Below are 21,729 nucleotides of genomic sequence, written 5' to 3' on the forward strand. Positions count from 1 at the left end.
ACCATGGTTATTTATGACAACGATCTAACAACCAATGGAATGTGTGCTATCCGCCTTACTTACTGTACCCCATTGGGTTGTGGGTTGAGGGCAGATGCGCACAATCGATTGTTTGTTTACTCCAGGTATATATAACTTGTACCCACTTATTACGCATAGAAAGGCTTGTAGTGTCATTTTACTCAACTCCCATTAAAGTAGGAAATATATGATTTTCTAGAGGAATAGGAAAACTTTACGAAACAGAACTTACACCTTACATCACTTTACATATACATTTTCAACAACACTTTACAGCTTACTCACATCACTAAAATCTTATGAACTCACCAGCTTAATTGCTGATCAACTCTTTCAAATAACTTGTATTCTCAGGAGACTATTAGACAGGTTCTCGTGTTGGGACATCAGAAGATGGAGCATTATAGCTTCAAGTCTTGTTTTGTTATTTGTTTATGACTTCTATGTTTTGTGAACACATACATTGTAAACACTTTCTTTCTAAATGAAATGGTTGTTCTTTACTTGCTTACCATATACATATCTCGTGATACTTGATATGACGTCCTCTACCCCCGAACGTTTCCGCCGTTCCGGTTTTGGGGTGTGACAGTACTAGAGTCTAGGTTTGTTTGTTTGATACTTGATGCAAAATATTGAAAAAAGTCGAATTTCTTGCTGTCTGCACAGGGGACTCGCTAAGTCCATGGGGGGATTCGACGAGTCCAAGTGATTCTTCAACCAACTCTGTGAGTCAGTTCTTGCACTCGACGAGTTGGCCATGTAGAGTGCATATATTCAATTTTTGCTACTGGAAATGGACTAGAAACATTACCCTAAGCTGTTTTGGTGTTTTAAAACTTGTTTTAGATGGTGTAATGGTTGTTCTAATCCATTTACAATGGCTAATATCAAAATTCCATGATTATATGTGTTCATATGCTCATGAAATTTTGATATGAATATTCATGTTCTTATGAGTTCTTGTTAGATCATAGGAATTACTTGTTTAATGCTTAATTCATGATCTTTATGTATTTTAATGGAGTCCATAACTTGTCCTCAAGTTATGAATAACCAAAAGTCACTTTGTATTAAATCCATTAAAAGAACACATAAGTTAAAAAAAATGAAGAGTCTTCATTTCAATAACTAATAAGTTATGAATTGAAAGGTTTTGTAAAGCTACAAAACTTGCCCTCAAGTTTTGGAACATGTAAAGTCATCTAGTAAACTTTAGTTCCAACCCCTAAATTTTAAAAGTTAAAATTCAACCCTTATATTTTATAATATTATAAGTTAATTATATATATATATATATATATATATATATATATATATATATATATATATATATATATATATATATATATATATATAAGATCATGTCATTTTACCGTTAGTAAGCCTCATTCACGAAGCCATGTGCGTATACGATCATATACTGGCATATACAAACATCAAACACAACTGTCTCACTGATCATCAATCATAGAAATCTCCTGTAACTAGAGTACCAACCTAGCAGGTCACTAACATACCAATCCTTATGGATCATAAGAGCATAACATATTGTCTACCTTGATTCCGAACTAACAGATCATAACCACATGCAACATACCATAACAATAACAACTAAGGGGTCGGCCTTGGTGCCGTAGACCCTATCGATATAGTGAGGATAACCCACCTTGCAGATGTCGACTCGAAAGGCAAACTCCAACTCTCGGTTCACTTGACACAGGCCCCACCACCTATCATCATAGCACAAGATACTCGTAAGTCCTTAACCTTATAAGGTGCTCCATAACCCACTAGTCAACCGCTGGTCAAAGTCAAAGTCCTCAGTCAAGGTTAACAGTCCATGTTGACCTTAACTCACCGAGTACCCTTGGGTACTCGCCAAGGTCTCTGAAGTACATTCCAACTCGCCGAGTCATCGGAGAGACTCGTCGAGTTCCTTTGATTCTCGATCAAACTTAAGGTCACCCATCGAGTTCCCTCCTTGCAACTTGACGGATACACACTCATACATATCCAAGAGAAAACTCATCCGACTCGCTGAGTTATTCTTTAACTCGTCGAGTCTTATGGCAATCTTCATCGGACTTGCCGAGTTATTCATCAACTCGTCGAGTCCACGGTCATCTTCATGTGACTCGCCGAGTCAACCTTGCGACTCACCGAGTCTATTCAGTCCTTTTTCCATACAGACTTGTTTTGAGCCATGCAACGACTCTAACTTATAGATCCAAGCTTCTAGGGCATGCTTATCACGTAAACTTGCAAACTTTACGTACATGCATGACTATAAAGGCTCTAAATGTCTATTCTAAGTTCTTAATGGAACTCCATGCTCAAGAGGGACCTTAATCACAACCAAGACTATGACTTTATGCTTCTAAAATCCAAGGAGGGTCCAGATCTGAAGTTACAACTTCAGATCTAGCCCATAGCTCATCATACCAACTTGAAAATCCATAAAAACCCTAGAAACTCAACAAAAGGGAAAAATGGAAGTAAAAATGGCACTTTGATACCTCCAAAGGATGCTAGCTGAGGTAAATCCGGCTTCCCACTCCTTCCTTCCTTCAATTTCCTTTGCACTCTTAGCTTTCTTCCTCCAATATCCTCTTTTCCAAGCTTCAACACCACACCAAGGCACACACACACGAATTAGGGTTTTAAGGGGGCTCTCAAAGACTGTAAAGAGGCCAAAGGAGGCTAAGGCTCCTTTAAATAGTGGTGAAAACCCTGGGATTTAGGGTTTCTATTGCCAGATCCTACTCGCCGAGTCCCAACATGGATTCATCGTGTAGGTCACTTAACATGCGATCCCATCCTGCTGCTACTCGACGAGTAGGTCAATTAACTCGTCGAGTAGAGCTTAATCCCAATAAATCTTATTTAAGCAATACCTGAGAATCGGGGCGTTACAACTATACAACGATACTATGATGAGAAACAATACATTCACTACACTAGTACATACATTACATATACAAGTAAACTATAACATAAATGTGATCCACTGTTTCGGGGCATGTCTTCACTACCATGCCCCGATTTGTAACCAGAATCTCCTGGAGGGATAGCATGAGTTTGCGTATAGATCTATACTGGATTGACTATCCTACACCTTGCTGCTAGCTACAGTGGGACCTGCAGGTCTTCGGGTGCCAAATGTCATTTCTTTTCGATGTCTTAGATCGTCGTGTTCATAGTCGATAGCATGGTACAATCAATCACATAATACCTTTATATAAATTTGGTTTAAGGTAGTTAGTACAACAATAGTTATTATAATACAACACTACAGTACTACATTAATTTACCCTTTACATTTATTTGGTGATCACTTCACTTAAACATTAATGTACAAACTATATTTTGATAATGATAGTTACACTTGGGAAAATTATACACTTTTACAAGAGACAAACATACATAACAGTTGTGCCTTGGTAGAAGGCTACTTTAGTAGAAAATATAGGATTTTCTAGGAGTTACAAACTTTTACAAACACTTGCAAACATTCACATACTTTTACTACAAACGTTTACAAACTCGTACTTCAAACACTGTTTCAAACATTTTGATACAATCATAGACACTAAATACTTATGAACTCACCAGTTTTATTGCTGATAAACTCTTTCAAAATAACTTGTATTCTCAGGTCATCAGTAGATAGGTACAGAGGCCAACTTTTGAGAAGATGGAGCGTATACAAGACTCATCTTTTATTTTGATTCATATTTTGGTATCTTATAAACCACGGAACACACTTGTATTAAAATTATATATTTAATGCAATGGATGATGTTGTTTACTTGTGTTGTGATACTATACATGACGTCCTCCGTCCCAGAACGTTTCCGCCGTTTTTGGTTTTGGGGTGTGACACTTTTTTTATTTGATTCTCACAACCGAGCATTTATGATTGTTTTAGGTGATAAAGCTTGATGATGATTTCAGTTTTCAATAATGCAAGATTTAAGAAAACTATGTTACAAAGTCATGGAGGATGATGTTATTTATGCTCAAAAATAAGGTAATTTATGTTGTCTAAGTTTGATTAATATTCTATTTTTATAAGCACCTGATGTCAATGAATTGAAAGTAGATAATATTTTGTTAGAATTCTTAAGGAATTGAAGTTTAAGCAATAAATAGAAATGAAATATTCTTTTAGAATTGATTTTAATATATGTAGTTATGTTATTTTTGTGTTTTTATTTAATAAAAAAAGATGTTATAAATTCTATTAGCATATAAGTTAAAACTTGTGTGTATTTTGTCAGAATTTATTTATATAAATGCATTCTGTCAAAATGTCTTTAAAAATGTTTTGTTAACAACAGGTATACTTGTTTAACTGGTAATGCATTCTAGTAGAATTACGAGTAATGCATGTTATTAGAATAGTGATAGTATATTTTAGTAGAACAACTAGTAATGCATGCTATTAGAATAAATTACAATTGTTTAATGTCTACTATATTCTATCAGAATTTATAGTTTTTATTCTTTTAGAATGCTCCGAATTTTTTAATATCTGAAAGTTGATTTTTTTTTTTTTTTTTTTTTTTTTTTTTTTTTTTTTTGTGGATTTAGGTTTTGAAGAGACTATCATTGATGTGAAAAATGAGAAAAAACATGGAGAACTAGAATGTATTCTTGCAAAATGTATTATGCTAGAATGTATAAAGTGTTTCTTAAACCATTATTAGTCATAATTTTTTTAGAATGAATGTAATAATTGTTTATAGTCTTATTTTTTACGATGAATGTAAATAGTGATTCTTAAAGAATAAAATCCGTATTCTTTAGAAAATGTTATTTTTGATAATATATTGTATAATTATTTAAGCGTGTTTAATATAAAAAGTATCTTGAATGAAACCATATTCTACAAGAATAAAACTGCAAATATATTTAGTAGTTTATTGTTGACTTTTTTGTCATTCTGAGAGAATAAAATCGGTTGTTATTGAATATAATATTAAAATTTAATTAGAACTAATTAAGAAATTCAGATTTTTTAAAAATAAGGGAATTAATGATCCCTTAAAATCCAAAAATTTTCTTTTTTAAAATAGGTTGATTGATCAAAATACCCTTTTACTGAAAGTTATGTGATTATATGATCAATGTTACTCTATTGTAATATCATAGACCCTCAGATCATGACCGTTAATTATATTCATTTGGTGGTCCAGATCTGTGAATTATATTATATCACACAATAGTTAGTAAAAACAAAATAGTTTAGATATATATATATATATATATATATATATATATATATATATATATATATATATATATATATATATATATATATATATACATATATAATTTGAATAAAATTATTGGTCATATTCATTTGGATAAAAAAAAAAATTGAGGGCCTTTATTATATTTTATTTTGTCTCGATCCTATATATGTTTGGAACAACCCTGTAAACAAACAATTGGCACTACAAAAGTTATTGGGTATTTGGATTGAACTCTAAAAATACCTGAATTCAAAGTTTCAAACCACAACAAATTTGTGAAAAAAATGATTTTGGTATGTGATTACTGATTTTCATCCCTACCTGAAATACAGAGTCATACAAATTGGTATAAGACCATTCACACACATGCAATATCACTTATCTTTCAAATTTGTCACATTATCTTTGCAATAATCATTCACATCAATCAAATATTTATACTTTTTCAAAATGGGACCTATTGTCACGTCACCAACCATTTTATATATTTTGAATAAAATTTATGTTTATATTTTTAATATGAAAATGTATAAAAATAAATCTATTCATAACAATTATAATTAATTATGTTTGATTATAGATATTGAAATGCCTGATAATTTTGAAATCGTCATTTTTCTTAAAATATTATTATTTATAGAAATATACGGTTAAATGCATAATATATTATTATTATAGACATAAAATGCTTGCAAGCCTTTCAAATTTACAAAGGAGTCATCTACATGCAATATAAACAGAACAAATCCAAATGGCATTATAAAATAGCTTAGTGGCATTGCAGAAAGACCCATGTGGTGGTCTAAGTGATACATTGTTTAACACTACTCAAATGGACCTCCATGTCAGAGTATTTGTTTTATATACACGCAAGTCACTTTATTTATTTATTTATTTTTATTTTACCTATTAAAATTAAAACAATGTGAAAAAGCCTATAATTTTGCTAAATTGTAAAACGATTACATTTCGGCAATGACAATGAAACACATTCTTAAAGAATGATTCCTATAAAATTTAGATAAATTTGCTAACATTGTTTTGACAGTTTTTGCTAAATTTATTTCGATAAATTTGATAAAACACATTCTTAAACACTGATTACTATAAAATTTAGTGCTCATTCTCACAGAATTTTTAGTTAGATAAAAAAACATTCTACTCATAATGATCTTTGTTTTTTATTTAGGTTTTTTTGTTAATAATGCTTTAAAGAATTTTGTATCCGGATGCAAGAAGGTGATGACAGCAATAGGAGGAGTTGAATTTGATGGAAAACATTCTCTAAGAATGTCGTTCTCACTTATCGTCACGTATTCTCAATCATTCTCACATAATCTGCGAGAAAGATTTGGATTATAGGTTTGTTTGTTGAAAACGTTTTTTATTGACAGCCTGTGTACATTCTTAATCGGATATACTCCATTCTCATAGAATGTACTTGTTAATTTTTATATTTTTAATATAGAAGCATGCACATTCTTACAAGAATCGCATTATAATTTGTATTAGTTTTTCATAATTCTTAGCAGAATGTGTTAATCAACAAAATGAAATGAAAGAATGAAGTTATCAATCATTCTCAAAGAATATAATCTAATCAACGGTGTTAACTAATTTAATCATGTATAAAGAATATAACATACCATATTCTTAAAGAATCAGCACACAATAATCATTATGTGTATAAGAATTTCTAGCCGTTTGCGATTACAATCATGTTGTTGGCGTTAATTAACTTAAAATGTATAAAATCTAATTTTATTTTTTGAAATCTAGTTCAAATTGTATCCCTTAATATATTCACTTTCCAAAAAAAATTATTAGCTAATTTTATCAATCTATCATTATTGTATAGAAAATCATTAATTTTATTCAAATTAATTACCATCATGTCATCCTCATCTTAACCACTCATTTTTTAATCTAATGTAAATTTGGTCTTACACTCGTTATGATTCATCTTTAATCCTAACCCTATATATATAATTTTAATAAAATTATTGGTCATATTCATTTAGATAAAAAAAACTCGAGGGCCTCTATTATATTTTATTTTGTCTAGAATCCTATATATATATATATATATATATATATATATATATATATATATATATATGTTTGGAACGACTATATAAACAAACAATTGACACTACAAAAAGTTATTGGATATTTGGGTTGAACTCTAAAAGTACCTGAATTCAAAGTTTCAAACAACAAATTTGTAAAAAAAAAAATGATTTTGTTATGTGATTCCTGAGTTTCATGTCTGTTTATCATCCAAACCCAACCGGATATTTAGTTCAGTGTGATCTTGGAGTTGGTAAGAATCGAATCTACGCAGGAGTTCTCACGTTTAAATCAGCGGAAGCAATCTTTGTATAAGTTTATGAAAACTACTAGTATTACTTTTCAGACAAACTAATTATGATCATAACAAAATAAGTATTAACATAATACATGATCCAAATCCAAGATTGAGACTGGTTGGTGGGCCCCATTTATTTAAACTTAAAAGAATATAAACAAAAAAGGAAACGTAGTTGATTTGTTAATTTTACAAATTACAACACCACACCAGAGATATTATTACCATACTTGACATTTTTAACACCTCTAGAAATTTTAATTTTCTAAAAAGGTTTAAAAAAAAAACAAAAAAAAGGTCCTTATTATTGAGGTCTTGTGAAAGAGAGTGTACTTGGTGAATCGATTCTGATAATATGTTCATCATCATCATCACTTGAATAACCCATTTCCTGATTTTCATTTTCATTTTCGTTTTCGTTTTCATTTGTCTCTAACGGTGGGTTAAAACGTGGGCCCGGGCCCCTCATTTCTCCCACACTCACTTTTCTTCCAACTGTCGCTGACCCTTCGGATCTCACGGAAATCAACCGCCGGGTTTCTATCGGTGGGACCCATGGATAAGACCTACTGTGAGACTGAGGCTGAGACGCCTTTGTGGTCGGTGGTTTTGTTTCTCTGTTTGGAGACGCATGGATGCTACTGTGTCTTTCGTTTGAAATCTGATTATTAAAATATATGGACCACATCAACAATCTCAACAAGCTTTTTAAAACATGTTACAACAAAGTTGAGATGAAGGAACATACCATGCTTCCATACATGCTCAATTGCATTGCTCGGGCTGAAAAGTTGTTCATTTGTTGATGATGATCTGGATGGATGATCTGATTGAGATTGGGATTTTCAAGAAATTGTCTTGATTTAATATGGCGTTCAGGCCAGATCATTAGTCCACTATGTTCCCTTGAGGGGGATGATCTTCCAGGGTTATTTTCGGCATTATGTGATATTAATGAAGATGTCCTTCTTTGAAGTGTTTCGAATCCACCAATCTCAAACATGATCACCCTTGCCCTTGTCTCCACTACGTATGATGTCACATGATGCGTAAAACTTGCACCTTTTTAACACGTTAAAAAAAAAAAACAAATGATGAAATTAATCATTGTTATAACTCAAAACTGAAAAGGTAGAAATTTTTGTAGTAGAAAAGTGGGATTGGGACATGAAATGCTATCTTGTGTGTAAAATGACAAAAACGCCCTCCTCATGGAAAATAGCCGTAAAATTTTGCCCAATTTAAGGTGGGACAGGGACTCACTCTCGATCTCTCACTTTTGTTAAAAGACGTAAATGCCCTCCTCGTCCTCGATCGTCAAAAATAGCCCTAGAAAGCTTGTCCAGATTGCGTTTTTAGGATAGGACACGACTGGACTGGACAAGCCTCCTACGGATATTTTTGATGATTGAGGAGGAGGAGGAGGAGAGGGGCATTCACGTCTTTTTACACAAGTGAGAGATCGAGAGTGAGTCCCTGTCCCACCTTTTTTTGGGCGGGGCAAAGAATTGCAATTTTGTCCCGTTAACATCAGCCTGGGTCTCAATCTCAATCTCAGTCTCAGTCCAGTGCACACCAAACACAGTACAACAACCTGAGTTTTTATATAAAAAAAAAAAATGGATATTTAAAATACCTGCTGCTATTTCTGAGACTCGGAAACTTTTGTCAGGTGATGAAGTAGGGAATAAAGCAGCTGGGGGAGTAATAAGTTCTAAAGTGGATTGTGTTTTTATAAATCCTTCTAATAATAAACCAATCATATTGTGAGGAATTTCAAAGCTTTCTCCTGTTATATACGTGCTCATACTTGATCTTTCTGCCACAAGACTTCTCAGCTCATGCATTGTCATTATTTCAAATATTTGAGGAAGCAACAATTTCAATAGTATGATTGAGCTTTCCTGTAATCAAAATACCATAGCATATAATATTTTGTTTATTTGTTTATTATATAGCATATAGTTTTTACTTTTTTACCAGATTAACTGAAATTGTTGTTTTCAACTTACTTACCTGCCACAAAAAATCTTCAACTGCATTATCGGTTCCAAGAACTGAAAGTATTTTTTCAGATTCAATGAAGAAGCCCATTATTACAGAATCAGTAATCATGTCACATATGTAAGGCTTTCCAATTAACACCTCATATAGGCCTAAAGTGCTTCCATGTGAAAATGTTGGATGCAATGAGTATTTGTTTCTTATTCTCTTGCTTCCCCACTGTAGAAATAAATAAATAATATATATATATATATATATATATATATATATATATATATATATATATATATATATATATATATATATATATATTAACCATTTATCAAAAATGAAAAAAATTGTTTTCATTCCATGAAATGGATCAATTACCTTCACCACACCATTAGAAATCAACCAAATGCCATTAGGTTTGGATCCCTCCTTATAAAGGGCCACCCCACGTAGTTTCATTGTCTCCTTTGTGGACCCCACAATTTGCTCACGAACAGCTTCCGGAAGGGCTCCTAATAAAGGATTTGCACTAATCAAATCATGTGGTTTGGGAATCTTAACTAAAGGAGGATTTCTTAAAAGTTTCTTCAAGTCAGTCTGCATTAAAAAACCAGAATAATTAATTAACTAATTGTCAATTCTTAAACTAACAAAAAGGGTAATTAGGGAAGAAAATATTTACCTGGACAGCATCATGAAGATGAACCAATTCCTTCTCCTCTAATAATCCAGACTTTTCAAGGTCTTGAACGTATTCAATTAGATGATTCAGCACTGAATATGTCACTTGCCTTGTTTTTAAAACACGTAAAACCTAAAATATCATCATTATATTATAAATTATAAATTATTATACATGATTTTGCATAAATCTTGTATTTTCGATATCATTTATCTTGCCTTCAAGTATTTATTATTCATTAACTAATAACATCGGATTCCTATAATCTTGTATTTTCGACATCATTTATCAAATAGAATAAATATTTTGTAACTTTTCAATTAAACAAGGACCAAATCTGTAATTTTAAGAAACAGGGGACAATTTCTGTAATTACACTATTCCATAGGGACCATTTCCACAAATATTTGATAATACAGGAAGCAGAAACTATTTCTATAAATATCTGATACTATAAGGACAAAAACTGTAATCAACCTAAAGTGGCCACAATAGTATATAACTACAGGGACAGGGACTAAACATGTAATTATTCCATTTTCAAACTACAGGATCACTAAACTGTAGATTAGATAATTCAGGTGCAGGTTAGCACAATGACAAGGAGCATGTTAGCATAAAGGCATGCAATTTTTTGTTTTGTTTAAGCAGTCGAGTCATTCTGTCTAGATTAAGTGTTTTTGAAATTCATTAAGTCCAAAAGAAAAAGCACATGAGTCTTCTAGAAATGAGAATATTGTTTAAAGGGTAACCTGTGGAAATGTAATGCGAACATCTTCAAGGAACTTTTTTGCTTCTTCTCCTTCTGTTTCACTCTCATTAATTACAGCCAAAGCAATTTCACTATCACCTACAATAAGAAGTATAATAATTTTAGTACCTCAACAAACTTAGTATTTATTTTTTTTCTTATTAAAAGATGCTTACCAATGAAATCATGTAGTTGTTGTCTAGCAATCCTATGAGCACGAAGAAAAGCAGCAGATATGTAACATGCAGATTCCAACCTTTCAACTGTGAAATATGTCACAAGCTTTCTAGGAAAAGTGCTTGTTTGGAGAAATTTATAATAATTAGGGAAATGAACATTTGATTTCAATCCATTCCAATCACATAAGGGTTCAGATGACACCAAATCAAGTGCTTCATCTACAGATTGCATTAAAATGTTTGCTGTGAACTGATTGATCCTTCCTTCCTCCAACATCCCCCAATAAGCAGCTTGCACACCTAACAAATGACAACGGATACTATCTCAATGAACTGATGAGTAAGGGTAAAATAGTCATTTAAGAAGAGTTGAGTTGGTTACCATTTAAGAAGCGGATACGTATATCGAGTACATGCATGTGTTCCACATCGTTATCATTATCTGATGGATTAGTGTGAGGGTGAATACGTTCTCCTTCTGCATCATGTAAACAGGTGATGTATTTCTTTACAGTGGGCCAATCTGCAGGACCTAATTCTTCATCATCTACAAGATCACCAAATGCTTCTAAAGCTTTGCTCATCATCTCATATTTGGTGTATTCCAGTATACGCCTCTACCACAAATATCCAAAACCACTTAACAATTAAAAAAAAAAACAACAACATTTTGTAATAATAATATTTTTGGACACTTTTGCCCTTTTTTTCCTGTAAATCGGATGGTTCTATGTACCTTAGCTGCTGAAAGGGTATTCATTTTTAGCATGCTTAAAAGAAACTGAGTAGTTGATCCGTTTATGATGAGTGTTAAAAACACAATTCCTCCAGTGAAGAATACAAACTGCATAATTGAGGAAACAATTAGTTTCAAATGATCTAGTATAGTATAGTATAGTGTGTGTGTGTGTATATATATATAAAATTTGAAACAATATAGTGAAAGAAAAGTACCAATACTCCTGTTTCGCGATTAATGTATATTGATGTGTCACTAGATTGCTGTGAAATAAACATAAAAAGGAATTAGTTATGAAATTCAAGTATTTAAGAATGTTTAAATATAAAAGAGAGGGTTGAAAACATAAATAAGTTCCAGTTATTTGTTCATTATAGCATCCTTCCAATTTCTTTCTTATTAAGGCATTGTATTTCAAAGAGTAAATTACACGAATGGTCCCTATGGTTTGGGGTAATTTGCGCGCTTGGTCCCTAACTTATTTATTTAACTCGGGAAGTCCCTATTGTTTGTTTTTGTTACGCGCTTGGTCCCTGTCTTACCTAAAAAGACTATTATTTAAATAGGAAAAAATTATGGGGTAGGTAAGATAAGGTGAGGGGGGTGGGGTGGGGTGGGGTTCGGGGTGTGTTTATTTAAATAAATTAAAAAATCAAGGGCAAAATAATCTTTTTAGGTAAGACAGGGACCAAGCACATAACAAAAACAAACAGTAGGGACCTTCCGAGTTAAAAAAATAAGTTAGGGACCAAACACACAAATTACCCTAAACCATAGGGACCATTCGTGTAATTTACTCTATTTTAAATAATCTACTCAAAAAATCGTTGTGCATTTGGATGATGTTTTTATAATTGGGTAGGTTTTTCAAAATACAATACTATAATAGGAAGAAAAAAAAAGTAGATTGCTAATTCTTGCATTCGACTTTTTTTAAATACCAATGTTAGATTAATATACTTCATATGAGCAAAAGACCTTTATTTTGACCAAGGGTTGACTACTAAATCACATGTATGTTTCAGTTTTTCCATGGACATGGAAACGGGAAAATAATATAGCAAGATCATAAACATTTCAAATATAGAAAAACAAGAAGGTGGAATTCCAGGATTCAAAATGTACAATTTTTTTTTCAAGATTTTTTTATATAAATTTCAAGAAAATCTTGCCTTGACTGATAGAGAAAGAGACAATGCCACAGCACCTCTTAAACCAGACCACACAAGTACAATTCCTTCTTTCCAATCCAATCCATAACCAAAATATCTCAAAAATGGATATAATGATCCAACCACTATTGCCCTTGTGAGTTGCAGCAAAACATACAGGAGGATTAGGTATCCCCAAGCACTTTCTGTGTCAACAGATAATAAAAATATATATGAATATTTGCTTAAACACTAAAAGGGAAAGTGGAAAAAATTAAGGTGTTGTTTCTTTTTGACTTAGTGGACTTAATGAAAACCAGAGGTAATCTTTATAGATACGTTGTAGTGTTTTGTTTTGACTTAATAAACAGTGGCGACAATTTTTAGACAGGAGGGTAAAATGGTCATTTTTCATATTCAGGCTGTTCATTCAGTTCAAAAAAGGATTAGTCAGTGTGTAATGGATAAGAGAGCTTACTTTCATGTTTAAGAATACTGTCACTTCCGAGTATACCTTCAGCTATGACTACTCCACTACAGAATAAAAGAAATAAAAGTAATAAAAAAATCAAGTATTTCTCATAGTTAAGTAACACACACACAAAGTTTGTGTCTCAAAATAATGAAATAGAGAAATTTCTGTTGTGGGAATGCATACCTCAGGATGAAGATAAGTGTATTAGCAATATATGCCACCATTTCCCTGCATTTCAAAATGAAGGGCAAAAAGGGTATTACAAAAGATTTGGTACTCTCATACTCTCATCATGCATGTTTTAAGAAGGCAATAAAGATAAATGAATGCAAAATTTTGCTGAAAGGAAACCCTTTAAATCTTATAAAACAACTGCAATATCAGAAAATAAAATCCACTCAAAAAGATTTTACACAATTCATTGTCCTTTAAAGTTGATTCCTATGTATGATAACAAGAATTAAAGAGTATGAAAATACCAGAAATGATGCAAGCTTTGTTGTCCTTCACCCTTGAAAGCAGTTCTGGCAACAGCAGCATAAAACCTGTTCATATATATTATATTGTCAATTAAAATTAGCATTGTTTTCAGTGTATAGATATAGAAAGAGTATTAAAGGCTTGAAGCAATTCAACTCACATTCCCAAAGTCATCACTGTTAATACTCCAGAAATATCAGCACCTTCTTGAGACTATCAAAAGGAGATAGAATTTTAGATTATAGTCATTAACTCATTATACAAAATGTATTTAACAAACTGAATATAAACGTTTAAGAGGAAACATACAGCAAAGTAAGCAAGGTAGCTAACAGCAAGAGTCAATGTGATTTCTATCACTGTATCATTGAAAATAAATCCAAGCCACAAATAAGACACCAAACCAAATGCAATACCCATTCCCACACTGATTCAAATTCAAATAAATAATCATTATCAAAAAAACCATAAAAATCATATAAACAATTCAAGATTTAAAAAAAAAAAAAAAAAACTTACGCTCCAAGAGATACTGTTGCTAAAAACTTGATGACAGAACCCCAACTAAAGGTTGATCCAGTTACCATTCGGAAGAAAAGTGTATACACAACAATTGCAGTCCTGAATGTAAAAATGTAACTTGTTATGATGGAATGGAATCACAAAAGATTGGAATGGAATCAGGGAAGGTAATTGAGGAACAGAAAATTGATACCCATCATTCATTAATGATTCGCCTTCTATAATTGTGCTTAGTTTTTTGCTTGCACCAAGTTCTTTTAACAAAGCCACAACAGCAACAGGATCTGTAGCACTTAGAAGTCCTCCAAGCAACAATGATGTTTTCCAGCTCCAGTTATATGGAAAAATTAGCTGCAGTTATATATTTTGGTTCTTCTTAAAAGGAGAAACTTCAAATTATAAAAAAGAAAAAAAAAAAAAAAAAAAGCCATATATTTTGGGACATTTTTCCAAATCAACCATTTGACCTATTATACCTAAATTTCTAAATTAACAATTTTGAGTAGTTATATCAGGTCAAACTGGTTGATTTGGAAAAATGTCTGAAACTATTATGGTTTGACAGAAAACAATAAAGTATAAGTGGTTAAACTGCTATAGTGCACAAATTATAATGTTTTTTTTCTGTAATTTGCACTTTTTAGAAAACAGAAAATGGCATCTTAAACAGCAAAACCCTAAAGAAAACCTTTAAAGCTGCTCCAAGAATGAATGTGGATATTAGAACCCCAGGTCCAGCAAGAATTATCATTTGTGTCATGCATTTCTGTAAAGAAAAGTAGAATTTATTTCAAAGAATAATCTTACAAGTTACATTTTTAAAATAAAAAAAAAAAAAAAAAAATTACTGAGAGTTTTGGAAATTACAGACACTATCATAAAGAAGTATAGAATCAAACCTTTATTTGATGCACCTCCATTGAAAATGAACTTTCAAAAAGAAGAGCAGGAAGAAAAACAGCTAATAGAAGATCAGGATCAATATTAGCCCCTGCAAATGAACCAGATACGTTACCTAAAGCATACAGCAACTATAACATACACAAAAGATTTTTTTTTTTTTTTTTTTTGAAGTTCATTTGAAGAAAAGAAGTTGATTGATTGAACTTACAGATCCGGATTCCATCACCAATTTTTCCTAACCGATGGCTTGTTCCATATTCTACAGAATAAAGATCTTTTGAGTTAGTAAGTAATTCCTTTTTTCCCATAAAAATATTGCAATAGTTACTTTAACTAATGTGATCTACGAGAAAAATCTAATTTATCATCAAATATATTAGGTTGAAATTGGTAAGAACACTGAACCCTTTTCAGTGGCTTACTTTGTTTCAATCAGTTGATCTTGAACTGTGTATGGAGTATATAGCGATTCAAATCATAAACGAGAACCAAGGAAACAAGATATCATAAACCTCAGCTGGAGAAAGTATGCTGTTATAGTTCAACTGAACCACATACATCAAATCGTGAACTCCGATTGTTTTTTTCCACGCAAAATCAAATCAAAACAACGAATGAAGAAAATGATCACGTAATTGTCGAATTACACAAACCTATTGATCCCATGGCGATGCCTAGAACGAGCAGTGCTACTGTATAAGGAACTCTAGTTCCTCTAAGTAAATGCCTCGATGCGATTCCTAACACCAATGAAATCCCAACGAACAGCACCGCGTTTGTAGGATTTGAAGACGACTCAGGATCAACCTCCTCCGCCGCTATTATCACGTTTGGCCATGGGCTTTCAACCACCGATACCATTGCCAACACCAATTGAAACCTTCATACATCACCAGAAACAAAGACATGTCTATTCTTACACATACACATACGCAGATGAACAAAGTAAAAGGGGATGAAAAAACAAACCTTAGGATCAGGAGAGAAATTGAAAGAGACAGGGGCAGAGTGATTTAGCAGTAGTCAAGTCAAACACTACACACTTATTATTTGAATCTTATTGCAATCGAAGAAAGACAAAATCCAGTGAAATTGGAGTGAAAGAGAATATTACACGATACTCCTACCGAGAATATTGCCATGAATTTGGTTTCTTAGATGTACAAAGTGCAAACTACAAACCAAATGGAGGTTTGACGAATTTATATAATCAAATGTAAATAAATGTAAATATCTTAGAATATTGCCATGAATTTCGTATGTTGACATGATGCTTTTGTGTCACTTTCTTTCTTATTTAATTCAAATAAATAAATGTAAATATCTTATTCATTTCTATCTTCCACTATTGTGATTATCTTTAAATTATTTATGAAATTAGGACACATAAAGACAAAATAAAAAGTTAGAATACTTTTAGTGATAAACTTGTATTATAACTTAATATTTTTGGTATCTTATTTTTCTATTAAATTTGACCTTAAATCAAGTGGTATCTTCAATTATTAAGTTTTTTCTAATAGTTTTTCTTATATGAATTTAACTTATTGATGTTTATCTATTTAAAATATTTTATAATCATCCTCATTTAGTCTGTTATTTTTTAAAAACATAATATTTCAATACAAAATATTTTAAATAAATATTATCACTAGAAATTAGTATATAATCATTTCGAAATTTATGATAGAAATAATTTATTAGTTAAACAAATAAAAAATATTTAAAATTAGAATATAGGTAAGGGAGTAAACTTAAAATATCATTAAAAAAAGGGGATTGATGTACAAAAAAATTATATTGTATAATATATATTGAATATATGTATTGAGAGGCCAATAAAAAAAAATATATATATATATATATAAATAAAAATAAAAAACAATACACTCCATTACAATGGTACTAAGCGGTGATAAGTGGTTAATCAAATAGTAAAAAGCTATAAAATAAGTTAACATTGGATATGCTTTTATACAACACTAAGGTATTGTTTGTTTTTTTTTTAAATCACTTCAGACCACTTATTATTGCACCACGCAACACACGCACAACACTTGGTCATTCACAGCTGTTTGTTTTTCAGAAGACTTCTAACTTAAAAACTGTTGGGCGTGTGTTGCATGGCGCAACAATAGACTAACTGTTTCAAACATCTTCACACCTTACTTTAACTTACTGCAGCAGTCTGCAAATGTTAAAAAACAAACAGACTTTTATTAAATGTTGCAGCTGTTTGGTCTACTTCTTTTGCTACAGAGGGTTGTAGAGGTGGTTCGCAGACTTTAGGCATTTTCGCTTCAAAAAAAAAAAAAACACCTAAGAAAATAAAAATTAATGTGGTTCACATGATTGAGATGTTCATTATGATTGGGATAAACGCGATACATCCGCATGTTAACGAAATATGTTTTAATTAATTTCCGAACAATACAACTGTACCGTTTACAAATAAAATATATAGGGAGTAGATGTGCACAAAAATGGTCTTGAAGCGGTTTGGTCCCGTGTGGTCTTTTAGGTCCTAGTTTGGTCTAAACTAGTCAGGTTTCATGGTCTTTGCTCTCACTTTTTCGATTTAGATTTAAGTTTTTTTGGACAGATTTTCTTTTCCAGTTCGTATACATAAAGAGTTGTATTAGATTGTTGGTAGGTAAGAGTTTGATCATTTCATAAATGTTCGAGTTAGGTTGGAGTTGTATTGTTGTTAGGTCAAAGTTTGGTGGTTTATAACGAGAGTATCAATATTTTGACCATTTACCCTTCCAAGATCCTAAAAATATGTGATAATTGGGTTCGTAGAAAAAAAAAAAATACTCTTTTATTTCAAATTAATGGTTACAATCTCGAAAGATAGTGTTCTATTTGTTTTGACAATTTAACGACAAACTAATTGGCAACTTTTGATTTGGTTGAAAGGGCTTCTGAGTCGTTGAAAATGCATTTCAAAAATTGTGGCGGTTTATATACAAGTGAAGGGAATTGTGTCATTACATTTCACACAACACCGACACCACATATTTTTAGAATGTAACAAATGTGTGAATAAATGTGAAACTTCACTTAAATGCGAATATTTCATCAATATAAAAGGACTTAGAAATTGGGTCATAACATTACATACCATTAATCATTGGGTAAAGAATGGCTAAACAAAGAATGGCTAGGCTAGATAGTTTTAACAAATACTTTTGTTATATAGTGTAACTTATAATTAGTCATTTTAACAGTTCAATATGATTTGTGCCTAAATCACTTATTATTTTCAAAATAATATGTTTGAATACCAAACAAATAGTGATAAGATAAAACTATCACACCCCCAGCCAATGGCTAAAACGCCAGGCGGTGGGACAACATCATAGATCACAGTCATTGCATACATAAAACAGATACAAAAAATAACATAAAAGTGAAAACTTTATTACTGAAGGGAAATTACATAAGCCCTATTCTAGGGGTACAAGAACTTGAAACTACAAAAACAAGCCTCAAACAGTAGGCTGCTCTATAAAAATACCATACTAAACTAAGTAGTATGCAATCCCATGATTATTCTGTGAGTGTAAACTTCTAGCTCTTAATTCCCTGAGAATACATGTAATTTTGAAGAGTGTCAACATAATGTTGGTGAGTTCACATGTTTGAAATGTTTGAATTAAATGTACTTTTAAACAAAAGTAGGTTCTCAAATGTGTATATAAGTGTCATCCCATCTAAAATATTATGAATGAATTAAGTACTTTATCAACATTACAATGAGTTGTTATAACTGAGCTACCGACTAGATCAAAATGCCCCTCTCAATGCTTCATTGGACGTCGTAAATGATAGATAATTATCACCCATTGTGACTCGATCATCAAGGTTGTAGTTAGCAATTATAGGTGGGGGTGTCTGATGGGCTTTATGCATAAGAACACTCCTATGTGCTCATACAAACCCTAATGCTTGGTCTAGGTTTCTCTATTGTACATGCTTTGAATCCAAGACTAATAAACTTAGATCTAACATATTATAATATGAATTGGGGTTTAGAGAATTACCTTTGATTGTTATATAGCAATAACAATCAATTCCTTGCTTGAATTGGCTTCAAAAGCTTAGTGCCTCAAGTGCTGCACCTCTAATGGAGTCACAAACACCTTATGCAACTTGGATGAAGAGGAGAAGAAGAGAGGCTGCCCAAAAACGACTAGAAACCCTAGAGAATCAGTTGTCCATGTTTTTGAGGCCTAAGGGGTCCTTTATATACTTGTGTGGGCTGCTAGGGTTTCAGTCAAAACCCTAATGGACAGCTTAAACTCTAAGCAGCCCATGGAACCTTCTGGATAAGGCTATGGACGAAAATATGATGGGCTCCCATCATAATTTCGTTCACCCCTTATTCCTTTAGCATTCCTTAGCCCAATAACTCAATTATCCAATAATTGCAGTCCAGTCCCCTAAATTTAATTAATCTCTTTTAGCCACAAAATTAATTATCAATTAATTCTTGACTAATATTAATTAAACAATATGATTTCTCCTTTAATATATTATCCTCATAATATATTAATAAATCAGATTTAAACCTTTCTCTCCTTAATTCATCCTACATATTGCTATGGTGAAGGCAACCCAAAAGGACCATGCTCATAATCGGGTCAAGTACATACCAAAATAGTTATGGACTTAGACACTAATCCAACAGTGTCAACCAGTATAGATCTATACATTACTCTCTCGCTCACAAATATTAACATTCATAAGTCAGGGGTCTTCTAAGTATTACACTTGGGTAATGAATATGTCTCATGTAACCATTGAGTGATATGGTCTATAAGTTTATAAGCCCTAACTTGTACACACAATTTTCAAGAATAAGTTTGATAATGATGAATTTTGATACAAAGTATAAGTTAGTTTTTTATAAAAACCGCAACGGAAGTCTTTAAAATAACAAGTTTGCGGTCTGCTTTCATTAACGGCAGACAAATTTTAGATGGACCTTTTCTTCTTAATGAGGTGGTAGCTTGGTGTAAGGCCTCTAAAACTCCTATTATGGTCTTTAAAGTGGATTTCGAAAAAGCCTTCGATTCCCTCTCATGGGAATATCTTCATGAAATTATGGAGATTATGGGATTTGGTTCGACTTGGTGTCGTTGGATTATAGAGTTACTCTCATCTGCTAGGGCTTCTATCCTTGTTAATGGATCCCTAATGTAGGAATTCCATATACAAAGAGGATTGATACAGGGAGATCCACTCTCTCCCTTTCTCTTTATTCTTGCTATGGAAGGGTTACATGTTGCACTTACTAGAGCTCAGGTGGCTAATATTTTAAGGGGGATTTCTATTGGTGGCATTACTATCTCTCACCTTATGTATGCTAATGATGTAGTGTTGCTTTCTCCTTGGTCTTTGGAAAATGCTCCCATATTGTTCATATCCTGCAATGTTTTTTCTTGGCTTTGGGTCTCAAATTAATTTGCATAAAAGCAAATTAATTAGAGTGGGGGTTAATTCTTCCCAAGTTTTGGCTACTGCTAATCAGATGGGATGTACTTTGGATTCCCTTCCTTTCATGCATCTTGGCATTCCGGTGGGCGAAAACATGTCTAGGGTTACTACTTGGTCTTCCATTATAGATAGATTTTGAAATAGATTAGTGGGTTGGAAGGCTAAAACCCTTTCTTTTGGTGGTAGATTGACTTTAATCAAGTTAGTATTGGGCTCTATTGGTAGTTACTTGATGTCGGTCTACCCTACTCCAGTCACGGTCCTCAGCTTATTGGAGCCTAACGAGTCAGATTCTTTTGGGGTGCTGATTTGGATGACAGACGCATGCACTGGGTCAAGTGGGATAGAGTTTTGGCTCCTAAATCTAATGGTGGCTTAGGTGTTGGGAGTTTGTTCTCGTTTAATAGATCGATGATCTTTCGTTGGTGGTGGAGATTTTATCACCATCCTGATCTCATTTGGGTGCGGGTTGTTAAAGCCATCTATGGTTCTGATGGGGGTTGTGTTGATTTGAAACCCTTAAGGGCTGGATCAGGGCCTTGGAATAGTTTGATACGGATGTTAGTTCAACTCTGTGACTGTGGCTTAGACTTACATTCCCTCACTTCAATTCGTGTTGGTAATGGGGCTGCTAATTGTTTTTGGCATGATGTTTGGAAAGGAAATGTTCCTATTGTGGTTACTTTTCATAGGATTTTTT

At 32.4% G+C, this 21,729-nt stretch overlaps 1 protein-coding gene across 2 annotated transcripts; it reads right to left on the reverse strand.

Annotated features, from left to right (window-relative positions):
* Nucleotides 1–7,743: 7,743 nt before the first annotated feature.
* SOS1 (sodium proton exchanger, putative (NHX7) (SOS1)) lies at nucleotides 7,744–16,703 on the reverse strand. Of its 2 annotated transcripts, XM_078994683.1 has the most exons (24): nucleotides 16,497–16,703; nucleotides 16,181–16,407; nucleotides 15,736–15,786; nucleotides 15,524–15,615; nucleotides 15,313–15,390; nucleotides 14,818–14,975; nucleotides 14,622–14,723; nucleotides 14,412–14,529; nucleotides 14,263–14,315; nucleotides 14,102–14,167; nucleotides 13,806–13,850; nucleotides 13,626–13,681; nucleotides 13,169–13,353; nucleotides 12,212–12,259; nucleotides 11,994–12,101; nucleotides 11,640–11,874; nucleotides 11,255–11,557; nucleotides 11,080–11,177; nucleotides 10,328–10,459; nucleotides 10,024–10,242; nucleotides 9,667–9,873; nucleotides 9,287–9,554; nucleotides 8,399–8,712; nucleotides 7,744–8,311 (listed from the first exon to the last, which is right to left on the reverse strand). In XM_078994683.1, the coding sequence occupies exons 2-24, from the start codon at nucleotides 16,386–16,388 to the stop codon at nucleotides 7,955–7,957; spliced, it is 3,501 nt and encodes a 1,166-aa protein (XP_078850809.1). In that variant the 5' UTR covers nucleotides 16,389–16,407; nucleotides 16,497–16,703; the 3' UTR covers nucleotides 7,744–7,954. The 2 variants fall into 2 exon arrangements, with proteins under 2 accessions (XP_078850809.1, XP_078850810.1); XM_078994684.1 differs by lacking the exons at nucleotides 16,181–16,407; nucleotides 16,497–16,703 and adding an exon at nucleotides 15,950–16,050.
* Between the last annotated feature and the right edge of the window lie 5,026 nt (nucleotides 16,704–21,729).

Source organism: Lactuca saligna, chromosome 5 (assembly GCF_052625555.1).
Source record: "Lactuca saligna cultivar CGN05327 chromosome 5, ASM5262555v1, whole genome shotgun sequence".
Taxonomy (NCBI): Eukaryota; Viridiplantae; Streptophyta; class Magnoliopsida; order Asterales; family Asteraceae; genus Lactuca; species Lactuca saligna.